The 9,954-nt window shown below is 58.4% G+C and overlaps 1 protein-coding gene across 3 annotated transcripts; it reads right to left on the bottom strand.

Annotated features, from left to right (window-relative positions):
• Window positions 1–244: 244 nt before the first annotated feature.
• Mboat7 (membrane bound acylglycerophosphatidylinositol O-acyltransferase MBOAT7) lies at window positions 245–9,738 on the bottom strand. Of its 3 annotated transcripts, none has more exons than XM_076839027.2 (8): window positions 9,421–9,738; window positions 8,718–8,796; window positions 8,495–8,624; window positions 7,835–7,961; window positions 6,960–7,119; window positions 5,440–5,800; window positions 3,604–3,780; window positions 245–1,261 (listed from the first exon to the last, which is right to left on the bottom strand). In XM_076839027.2, the coding sequence occupies exons 2-8, from the start codon at window positions 8,791–8,793 to the stop codon at window positions 874–876; spliced, it is 1,419 nt and encodes a 472-aa protein (XP_076695142.1). In that variant the 5' UTR covers window positions 8,794–8,796; window positions 9,421–9,738; the 3' UTR covers window positions 245–873. The 3 variants fall into 3 exon arrangements, with proteins under 3 accessions (XP_076695142.1, XP_076695143.1, XP_076695144.1); XM_076839028.2 differs by having other exon boundaries at window positions 9,623–9,738; XM_076839029.2 differs by having other exon boundaries at window positions 9,632–9,738.
• Between the last annotated feature and the right edge of the window lie 216 nt (window positions 9,739–9,954).

The raw sequence follows: 9,954 nt of genomic DNA, 5'->3' as shown, positions 1-9,954 counted from the left end.
CCCAGGTAAGGGAGGGCCCTATGGCAGGCCACGCCTGACCACCAGGTGGCCAGGAGGGACAGGGTGCAGTTCTCAGGAACTCCCAAGGCTACTGCTGTAGGCTCTGCTGGGAAATGAAGTCCCTGTGGCTTTTGGAGCAGGGCAGTCACCAGAGTTGCCCTGGGAGGTGGAGCAGTGGCACTTCCTGTTGGCACTAGGTGTCCTAACTGTCCCCACAGATACTCTCACAAACAGATGCCTGTGCCACACTTTATTGGGAAAGATTTACACACTCTGACCTGTTGTAGGCCAAGGGATGATAATAAGGTGGCAGGTGGGCTGGGCCCTGAGGTGGCCGCTGTGCAAGCAGAGTCCCCAGCAGGCCACCAGTGCTTCAGTCCCCCGCAGGAAATGGAAGGCTACATTCCTTTCCACCCTGAAGTACTGCTCTAAAGAGACACAGGAGGACTGAGACCAGGAAGGGGCTTCCCCTCCCCAGAACCTGACCCTGAAACTCCTGCCCACACCAAGGACCCAGCGGGAATCTATCAAAGAAGCTACATGGCCCCTGGCCTTGCCCTGTTTCTGGGGAAGCGTGCTCTCTGAACACCTGCCGCCTGGTGCAGCAGCAAGGGCTGGAGACCGCCTCTGGACAGGGCCCTGATTTCAGAGTTGGGAGGAGGGGCCTGCTGCGGGCATAGGGAGCAGGGGAGCTCTGCGTAGGGCATCCCAGCTCTGCTTCAGCGGACGCAGGGTCATGGCTGGGAAAGAGGATCCTCTCCAGGCTCCTAGCCAACTGAGGGCTCTCCAGGAGGGGAGGCGACGGCCTGGCCCACAGAGCTCCCAGGCCGAAGCCCAGGGGCTGGACACCACCACACTGGGGGTGCTGGCCGCTTACTCCTCCCGGAGCTTTTCTGGGGCAAGGCCAGAGGATTGGAGTGCTGTCTTTCGCCGGCTCGGGCTGCCCCCACCCAGAGCTAGCCCCAGCCCTAGGCAGGCCAGGGCCACGAAGTGGACGCAGAAGTAGATGGAGGACCAGTACCGGAGCGTGTCGCCCGTGGAGAGGAGCACAAAGCCCATGCACATGTAGTCATAGGCGCGCATCTTCAGGAACCAGTGCACCCAGTCCCAGGCCTTCTGGCCCCTGGGACTGAGCCGCCACCTCAGGGCCGACTCCAAGCGACCCTCTGCGGCCAGGCACAGCGGGATGGTCAGGAAGCTCAGGTAGTAGCCAGGATGCAGGCCATGCCAGTAGGCGCTCAGCAGCATGGTCCAGGCGCTCCTGGGGAACAGGCTGGGAGTCAGGCTCCGGGGAGCCATAGCCTCAGTTCCACAGGACCCAGGGGTCCAACCCCAACCCCCTCCCTCAGACCTGTGGGTCCTCGTCCCCAGCTCCTGAAGGCAGGAGGCTATGGATTCTGTCTCCTGAAGCCCCACCTGCCCCATCCACACCCAGTGACCCAGGCATGTGCTGCCCTTTACCGCCTTTGGCTCACAGCCTTCCTCCCTCAGGGCCAAGGAGTCCCATTCCTTGGCGGGGTGCTGCTCCCGGTGAGCAGGTAGGTCCCTGGCCTGGCTTCAGCACACCTGGGAACCTGGTGATCCTTGCCCCACCCCACACCACAGGGACCTGGGCACCAGGCCCAGAAGGCACTGCCAGCGAGCCGAGGCCTCAGGTGGTGCTGGCGCACCTGAATGCCCGAGAGCTGCGGCCCAGCCCAGGAGACCCAGAGTCAGCCCCTGGACTGCCACGGCCGTGTGTTCCCCTCTGACAAAACCTGCCTTCCTCAGGAAACCAGGAGTCTTTGGCTGTCCTCCATCTATATGTCCAACTCCCCCTTCCTCCAGGAGGCCAGGATCTCAGGATCTCAGAAGCCTGTCCCTCCTCCTCGGGACCCAGGAGTTTCCACTTCTGATCTGGGAACCCAGCTCACCCGCTCCTTTCTCTGAGGACCTAGAAGTGGAAGACTCCAGCCCCTTCTTGCTTTAGGGACTCAGGAGTGTTAACGCTGACCCACGAGGACTCAGACCTCCAACCAGGATCCCCTCCTCCTTGGCAGACCCAGGAGGTCTGCCCGGCCGTGTGTGTAAGAAGACAGAGACAGAACCTGCCCAGTGTGCGGGGGGCAAGGTAAGTGTCCTGCCACTGAGCCACGACCCAGCCCTGGAGACCTGTGAACCTGGTGGGGGGGGCTGTGCTAAGAAGAGTCATCCGTCTCCATGTCACTCCCCGACTCCAATTCCATCACTGGCTTGCCATTCCTGTGGCCTCAGGAGGGTCTTTCCTGCCTGTGGGCTTGTCCCTCTGACACACCAGATGTTTAAGGTACAAAGATCACCTAATGACAGAACAGTGGTCTGCCACCGGGCATGGGGGTGTGAGGCATCTCCTCCACTGTGGTGTTCAGGGGTGTCTCTGGTCCACCCCCACTCCAGGCTCCATCCCCAGCAACACCCACAGCATGCACCACACCCTGCCACAGCCATGGGCTATAAGCATCACCTGCAACTGACCACACTCAACATTCACTCTTCTCTTAAGTGCCAGAATCCTATGACTAACTGCCTCTCCAGTGACCCCAGCTGAACATCTGAGTCATCTCAAGGTCAATGACACCAAACCCAAGTCTTGTCACTTCATCCCACGCACTGCTGAAACTTCTCCCTGTAGGGTGCTCCCCTTCTCAGGAAGGGCCCTTCTGGACCCGCAGGCACCCAAACTCATCACCTGGGAAACAGGTTTCATTTACTCTCTTCTCCTGCTGGACACGCGGTGTGCCCAAGTCTAGACTCCCCCTCAAGTCTACATACTTCCTGGTCACTGACCCCCATGGAAGATCCCAGCTCTTTCACTGGCCCCACCTGGAGAGTCAAGGGTTTCGGATCAGCCTCCTTGCTCCCTCTCCAAATGAGGCCCCAGTGGAGCTGTCCACTGATTTTTTTTGTGATGCTGGGGATCAAACCAGGGCCTCGCATGTGCTGGGCGTGGAGTAGACCTGGAACTCCCAAGTCTGATCATACCCAGGCAGGCGCCATCAGCACTTGTACCAGGAGAACACAGCGCAGCGCATTCTAACCTCAGGAATCTCAGGCGAGGCGAGTGAGACTCAGGAGGTTACCCAGTATCCCTGAGCCTTAGTCCCTTCTCCTTAAGATGGAGATAGGAACTTTGATGACTAGAGATAATGTGCCTAGCAGTCTCAGGAAACTGAGACTCAGGGAGAGGGCTGGGGATACAGCTCAGAAGCTTGCCTGCCATGCAGAGGGCTCTGGGATCTAAGAGCACAAGAAGAAAGACGGAACACAGTGACAGCTCTTACACGGCAAGCACCCCCGTGAGGCCTCACACTGCACCCCACCTGACCGCTCAGCCTGTGATCAAGGTTAACAGGTTAACCCCACTTAACAGCCTAGGACACTGTGGCCAGCTGCTCCCTGGAGTCTTCTCAGTGATCTGCAGCACCATGATGCAGCAAAGTCTGGCTCCTGAGCCTGCGGGACCCAGGCCACTGCTGCTATTCAATGAGGACCTCACACCTGAGGAACTACAGCTCCATGAGCCTCAGGGCAGGGGTTGTCTGGGAGGTCTCTGCACTGGCCCTGGCGCTGGGCAGGGCCCCTCACCTCAGGACGTAGGAGCGGGCAGGTGCGCTCTTGTAGATGTACTGCGCCAGCCACCACTGCACTGTCATGTTCCAGTACCGCATGCCATCCCGCACCCGCACGCAGAAATCTGTGCTGTAGCAGTCGATGTTGCGGATGGTCTCAAAATCATACTCCAAGGAAGCCGCCTTCTCCGGACTGGGGGTGGAGGGTGAGGGTGGGGACAGACATGCAGCTCAGCCAGGCCCCTCTGGGTGCCTGCTCCTGTCCCAGCCCCAGATGCTAAGGAGGGGATTCTGGACCAGCGATAGCCCTCTGGCTGTCAGACTTGCTACGACCACAGGGGAGGACAGCCCAGAGAGAGACTTCCAGAGAGCAGGGTGGACAGGGCAGTGTTCACCAACAGCAGGGTTCTCTTGGTAACCAAGAGGCCTACCACAGCCACCAAAAGCCTGAGCCACAAGTCCTTCAGCAACCAGGCCCAGTATTTTCAGAGAAGCTTCCAAATATGGTCCCTCCTGAAGTGTAGGGCAGTGTAGTTTCTAGGGAAGAATCCTAAAAGGTGGTTCAGGGTTGCTAGGGAGACGTTCTAAGCCCAGTGGCTCTGACTGATCCATGTTGCTAGGGAAAAGGCATTCCTTAGTAACAAGGCCCAGGCTGTTTAGAAAAGCTTCCAAAGAGGGACTTTCTTCCTGGTCTCTGTAATTGATCGAGAAGTGTCACCCCCAGAAATACAGTGGCTTCCAGGTCATTGGTACCAAGGGTCCCATTTGAACCCTCAGTGGCTTGATGACGGGAACAGAGCTGCCTTAGAAGTGGGGCCTGGCAGATCTGGAAAAGCCTTCCTTCTGGCCTGTGCTCAGGGCACCTCCTCTCTAGCAGCTGCAGTCCACGGGTGGTTATCAGGGCAATGGCAGTAAATGAACATGGGAGTACCACAAAAGGATGCTGCTTGTGACTACTAGGGGGGCACAAACCCAGCAAGGGGTGGTTCATAATTTACACCAGAGGGCTGCCGCCAGCCCCAATCCCAAGAAGGCTGAACATGGATTCGAGGAGCAGAGGGCCATTCCCTGCTGCCAGGAGTACCACTCCCTGCTGCCAGGAGTACCACTTCCCTACTGGGGCAGCACTTCCTTGGCAACAAGTTTCTGCCTTTATGACTCACCTAGCAACGGTGGTGCTGGGGGCAGGGGCAGCACCACTAGCAACAGGGCCAATCCACAGTTATGGGGTGGGAGCTTGGCTGCGTTGCGGCAGGAGGAAGGCCCCAGAGGTTGTTGGGAATGGTATGTCCTCAGCAGGACAGTACAGTCAGGGATTCTAGATCCTTAGAAACAGGGCAACTGAACTGCTATGTGATGACATCCCACGGGAAGGTGATGGCTGCTAGTAACACGGGGCAGTTTGGGTGGCAGGTTCTGTAGCCACAAAAGCAAGCCTTCTGGCCTGAAGGGGCTAACAGTTCTAGGGATCCTGCTTCCCCAGCAACAGAGGATGACCTGCCCCTACCAAAGGATGGCATTCTCAGTAACCAGGATCGGTAAGGTTCTTGGGGTTGTCCCTGGCAACACAAGGATGCATATGGTTGCTAAGAAGGGGTCTTCCTTCTCCTAGCAACGGAGAGCAATTCACCATAGTGAGGGTGGCAAGCACTTGCAACAAGGGGCAATCCACAGGTACCAGGAACACAGTTCCCTACCAACAGGGAAGGCAGCTGGGTTGCCAGGGGTGACACACCTACACACAAGTGGTGGCCCTGCCCCTGCACCCCGCTCTCCTCCCTGCTAGGGGCAGGGCCAGCCCTTGGTGGTGGGGCCTGCTGGGTCTTGGGAAGCCTCCCTCCCGCCGCCTGACCTGCTGGGGGGTGGGCATTGGAGGGTGGGGCCGCCCCCGGCCCGGGCTTTGGCGGCCACGGGGTAAGCCCCGAAGCCCGCGGCAATGCAGCCGCACTCGGCGGCAATCCAGGCCACGTAGAAGCGCATGCGGAAGGCGAAGAAGACGGGGATCATGTAGAAGAGGCGGGCGGGCAGCGGGCGGGCGTAGAAGGCGTCCTCACGCACGGCCTCCAGCGGGAAGAGGTGGGAGGACAGCAGGAAGAGCAGGCCAAACAGCGGGGCCGGCCAGGCGCGGCGCAGCAGTGGCCGCAGGCTGGGCACGGCCTCCGGGAAGGGCTGCTCCAGCCAGTCCAGGTAGGTGCGGTAGCGGAAGAACGGGCCTGTGGAGGTGGGGAGGGCAGCGGTCAGACGCTCGTGCTGTGTGCGGCTGGCGAGGGGAAGAGCTCAAGTCTGGAGGAGGCTGACAGGGCGAGATGGGGACAAGCAGCAGAGACAGGAGGACGGGGACCCAGAGAAAGAAGGAGGGACAGATTAGAGTGGAACAAAGATCCTGGGAATGAGACAGAGGAGGGCAGGACTTCAAGATGGGGTGATCTCCATATCAGTGGGGGTTGGGGGGGTTGGCAGGGGCTCCCCAGGGAAGGCAGGCAGGGAGGGCATGGTTTCACCCGGAGCTCCAGGAAACCACTGTAGCCCCTCAGACAGGACAGGGGCTGCCCAGCACCCCACAAGCTCCCTCTGGCTGCTGAGCAGGCTGGGTGTGTAGAGGGGCAGCAAAGGAAACAGTCGTGGCTCTTCATATGTGAAGGTGGCAGCCTCGGGAGCAGCAGTGGGACTAACAGAAAGGACAGGTGTGGAAAACCTTGTGTGTTCACAGAAGATCACGTGTTATGATTCCATTTACAAGAAATGTCCAGAACAGGCACATCTATAGAAACAGAGGTCAGTTAGTAGCATGCGGAAGTGGATGGATGGGTGGATGGCTAAAGGTGTCTTTTGGGGGGCGAGGAAACTGTTCTGCAGTGGTGGCAGTGCACAACTCCATGGCTGCACCAACAGCCCGTGAGTTGTGTGCTTCAAGTGGGTGAACGTGTGAACAACAGCTCACTAACCCTAAACCGGGAAAACATTCATAAGAAACGCTTTCTGAAACTGAAAATGGCTCTAAGCTCTGAATACATGTCCCCTGAATGCAGGAAACATCAGGGGTGATCAATCCCAACTGATCAGGAGACCGAGGCAGGAGGCTGGCAAGTCTGATGCCTTTCCAGGCAATTTAGCAAAATACATTCTCAAAAAAAAAGAAACATGAGGTTTCAAGAGGCCTAACCCCTTGATCTCTGTTAGCTCAATAAATCATAGGAGAAAAGTAGGGAATCCTGCAGGCTCAGAACCATTAGCATCTACCTATAAGAGCTCTGGTCTTATGTGAGAGTCAGACACAGATGGAGCCACAGAAGAGACAATAAACTCTGGGTGGAGAGAGGAACATCGGGTGACCACGGTGGACAGGCAAATGTGCAGGGTAGGCCCACTCACCTGTCATGATTCCCACGTAGCAATAGCTGTAGCTGAGCGTCTCCATCAAGGAGGGCACATCGGGTAGCAGCCCCAGGGTGGGCCCCTTGCTGAAGCCGGAGGCCATTTCCTTCCTCTGGGCCAGGTGCAGGTCCTGGACCTCACTGGCCAGACTCACCAGCTGGGGAAAGGGAACAAGCAGCTGAGCTCTCCTCACATCCATTTCCCTTAAGCTGCCACTCTCAGCAGCAAGGTAGGCTGTGGGGTTACAGTGGGCCGAGGTCCCTGCCACCAGCAGCTCTGTGCGTGAGAGGTGGGAAACACCTCCAGTTGGCAGTGATCCCCACGGCTCCATCTTGGGCCTCCTCTTCTTTCTCTATGGTGCATTTGAATCCATGCTTTAAGTACTGTCCACATGCTAATGACACCCAAATTCAAGCCCTACCCTGGACCTCTCCAGTAATTTGCCTATTGCCATTTATACTTGGATGTCTCCTTGCCCAGGTGGTTAAGAGTCAGAATGGCTATCCCAGTTTTGTGCCCTTGGGCCAGGTACCTCCTCCCCAGAGCTGGAATCCCTCCTTTGCAACACAGCTTAATACAGAGACTCTGCTGGCAAAGCACGCTGGACAGGCTCACTCCAAGTGCCAAATCGCTCCTCCTGCTGATGCACTTGGGCCATTTCCTTACCCCAGAACAGTGGAGAAGTGAAGAACTGCTGGGGCGTATGTGAAAGGGAACCCTATCCCTAGGGAGAGGTAAAGTCCTACTCTTGGGGTTTGGATGAAATAAAATCCCACCCCCCAACCCCACTGGCATGGATGGGAGGAGGTGAAGCAAGGGAGGTTAAATGGCCCGTAAGGAAGCTGGAGGGAGAATGCAGCCCCAAGTCTGACCTTCAGGGTCAACAGCAGCTGGACGGCATTGGTGAAGGGCGTGGGAGTGGGCAGGCCCAGCAGGCTGAGGGCTCGGAAGAACAGGAGATAGGAGAAGGTCCAGGCGAGAGCCAGGGCATGGCAGGAGCTGGAGCAAGGAGAAGCCAGTGTGGGCAGGGACCTGGGCCTCTGTCTTCCTCTTGCCAGAGTCTAACCACATATCCTCCCCCACCTTTCCCCACTGGGATGAAAAAGGGGGGGACAGAGAGAGGACTGGACAATGGTATGCAGGGATGGAAGAGGCAACATGTGGAACTGCACAGTCTTGGAGAAGAATGAAGAAGGGTTGAGAGAATCTGCAGGGTGAAGACCTTCAGTCCTCCATTTTTTCTTCATCACCAAGATCCAGAGCTCAAGATGGGGAAGAAGGGGGGTGGCTATGCATGACTATGAGTGGTGGCATGTCCAGCCATAACATGGACACAAAGGACTATGGCAAACACACAGGGACAAGGTGCAGGACAAGATAAAAGGGGAAAAAGATGAGACAAATGACAGAGAAACAAGAGATAAAGAGGAGAAATCCAGAGCTGGAGGCAGAAGCTGAGAAAGACCCAAAGAGGAATCAAGTGGCTTCCTCCACACCCCCACTCTCCCTGCCCTCCCTCCCCCAGTTCTCACCAGGGCTGGGCCTGAATGAGGGCCCAGGTCCCAAGGATGGTGATCAAAGAATGCAAAGTATGGGGACCACAGGTGAACAAGGTGAGTCCCAGGCCCACAGCTGCTGCCCCCCATCTCTTCAGCCCAGGCCCTGCAGAGAAAAGGGACAGCATAAGCCTGGAACCTTCCAGGGGGTCCCCCTCCTGTCCCCCTTATTTTCCACTGGGGAGGGAACCTGACTCACCAGCTTTCTTAAAGAGGAAGCCGATGGGGATGGAGATAAGAAGCACTACCAGATAAGTCCATTCTTCTGGTGACATGATCTGGGGGAGGGATAGAGGGCCAGGGCTTGTGGTGAGAGCCCAGGCCTTCAGCTCCTCTTAGGGAATCCAGGAAACCAGGCCTGTGCTACTACTCCTCCTAGGATCCAGGAATCCAGCCCCCACCCCTCTCCTTGGCCAACGCAGAAATCAAACCTATTCCCCACCCCCATTTAGGACTCAGACATAAAAGACATCCCTTCTCTGAGAACACAGACACAGCTCCCCTTCCATACTCCTTCTCTTTCAGAGCCTGTACATGCAGACCCCCCATCTCCTCCTTGGAGGACCCGGGAACCCTCTAGACTGCCTTCCAGATCCCCCAGCTACTCCCCCTTCGAGGACCCAAGAACCCCGACCTCTCCGCCGACAGCACCTAGAGAAGCTCGGGCCTCCAGCCCTCCACCTCTTCTGGATCTCGGACCTCTCCTCCACCTAGGCCGCCAGAGCAGACCCTGCAGGTCTTCAGGCCCGTCCGCAGCTGGGCTGAGCCGAGCCCGTCCCAGGCGCTCGGGTAGAGCTACAGGCGGTTACGCCACAGCGCCCGGCGCACTCCAGCGCGGTTCCCACACCTCACCACTAGCCAACCCGCAGCGTCCCCACCCGGTCCCCCCCAGCCTAGCCCACCTGAAATGCCCGCGGGGCTGCAGGCGACCGAGCAGTGCCAGCCCGCGTCCGCCGCCACGCCTCCCCGCACAGCAAGCCCCCGCGCCGCCTGCTCCAGCTGGGCCGGCCGGGCCTCACGGTCCAGGCCTGGGGCGCGCGGCAGCCGGGCGCTGGACAGGCTGGGTAGAGAGGAAACTGGGAGCACGAGGCAGAAGCAGCCAACCTGACGGACCGGCTAGACCCGAGCGCCGAGCACCAGTACGTGAATGGGCAGGACCACTGGCTCGGAGAACAGGGGCCGGGAGCTTGGAGCTTGGAGCGGGAGGAGCCAGCGCGGGGCCCGGGTGGGCGGGGTCAGGAGCTCCGAGTTCCGGAGGAGGCGGGGCCTCTGCCTCGGATTTCTTCGGGCGCTGTGGAGAGCTTGAGCCCACCGTTTGGAGGCGGGGCCACAGCCTCGGCTTACATCGGAGATAGTCGAATTCGTGAGCAGCATTCGGATGTAGGCGGGCTACGCGCTTTGACTTACTTCAGAGCTTGCCAAGCGCTTAAGTCACT

This window comes from Callospermophilus lateralis, chromosome 18 (genome assembly GCF_048772815.1).
Source record: "Callospermophilus lateralis isolate mCalLat2 chromosome 18, mCalLat2.hap1, whole genome shotgun sequence".
Lineage (NCBI taxonomy): Eukaryota > Metazoa > Chordata > Mammalia > Rodentia > Sciuridae > Callospermophilus > Callospermophilus lateralis.
The sequence above is the reverse complement of the archived record's forward strand: the minus strand, read 5'-3'. Positions and strand labels throughout refer to the sequence as shown.

What these genes read in the sequence shown, in the direction of transcription:
- Mboat7 (XM_076839027.2), bottom strand. Translation starts at nt 8,793, where the DNA reads ATGTCACCAGAAGAATGGACTTATCTGGTAGTGCTTCTTATCTCCATC. An exon ending in CTTCCTCTTTAAGAAAGCTG is followed by an intron (nt 8,625 to 8,717) that starts GTGAGTCAGGTT and finishes TTTTCTCTGCAG; the next exon opens with GGCCTGGGCTGAAGAGATGG. An exon ending in CTACGTGGGAATCATGACAG is followed by an intron (nt 5,801 to 6,959) that starts GTGAGTGGGCCT and finishes CCACCTCCACAG; the next exon opens with GCCCGTTCTTCCGCTACCGC.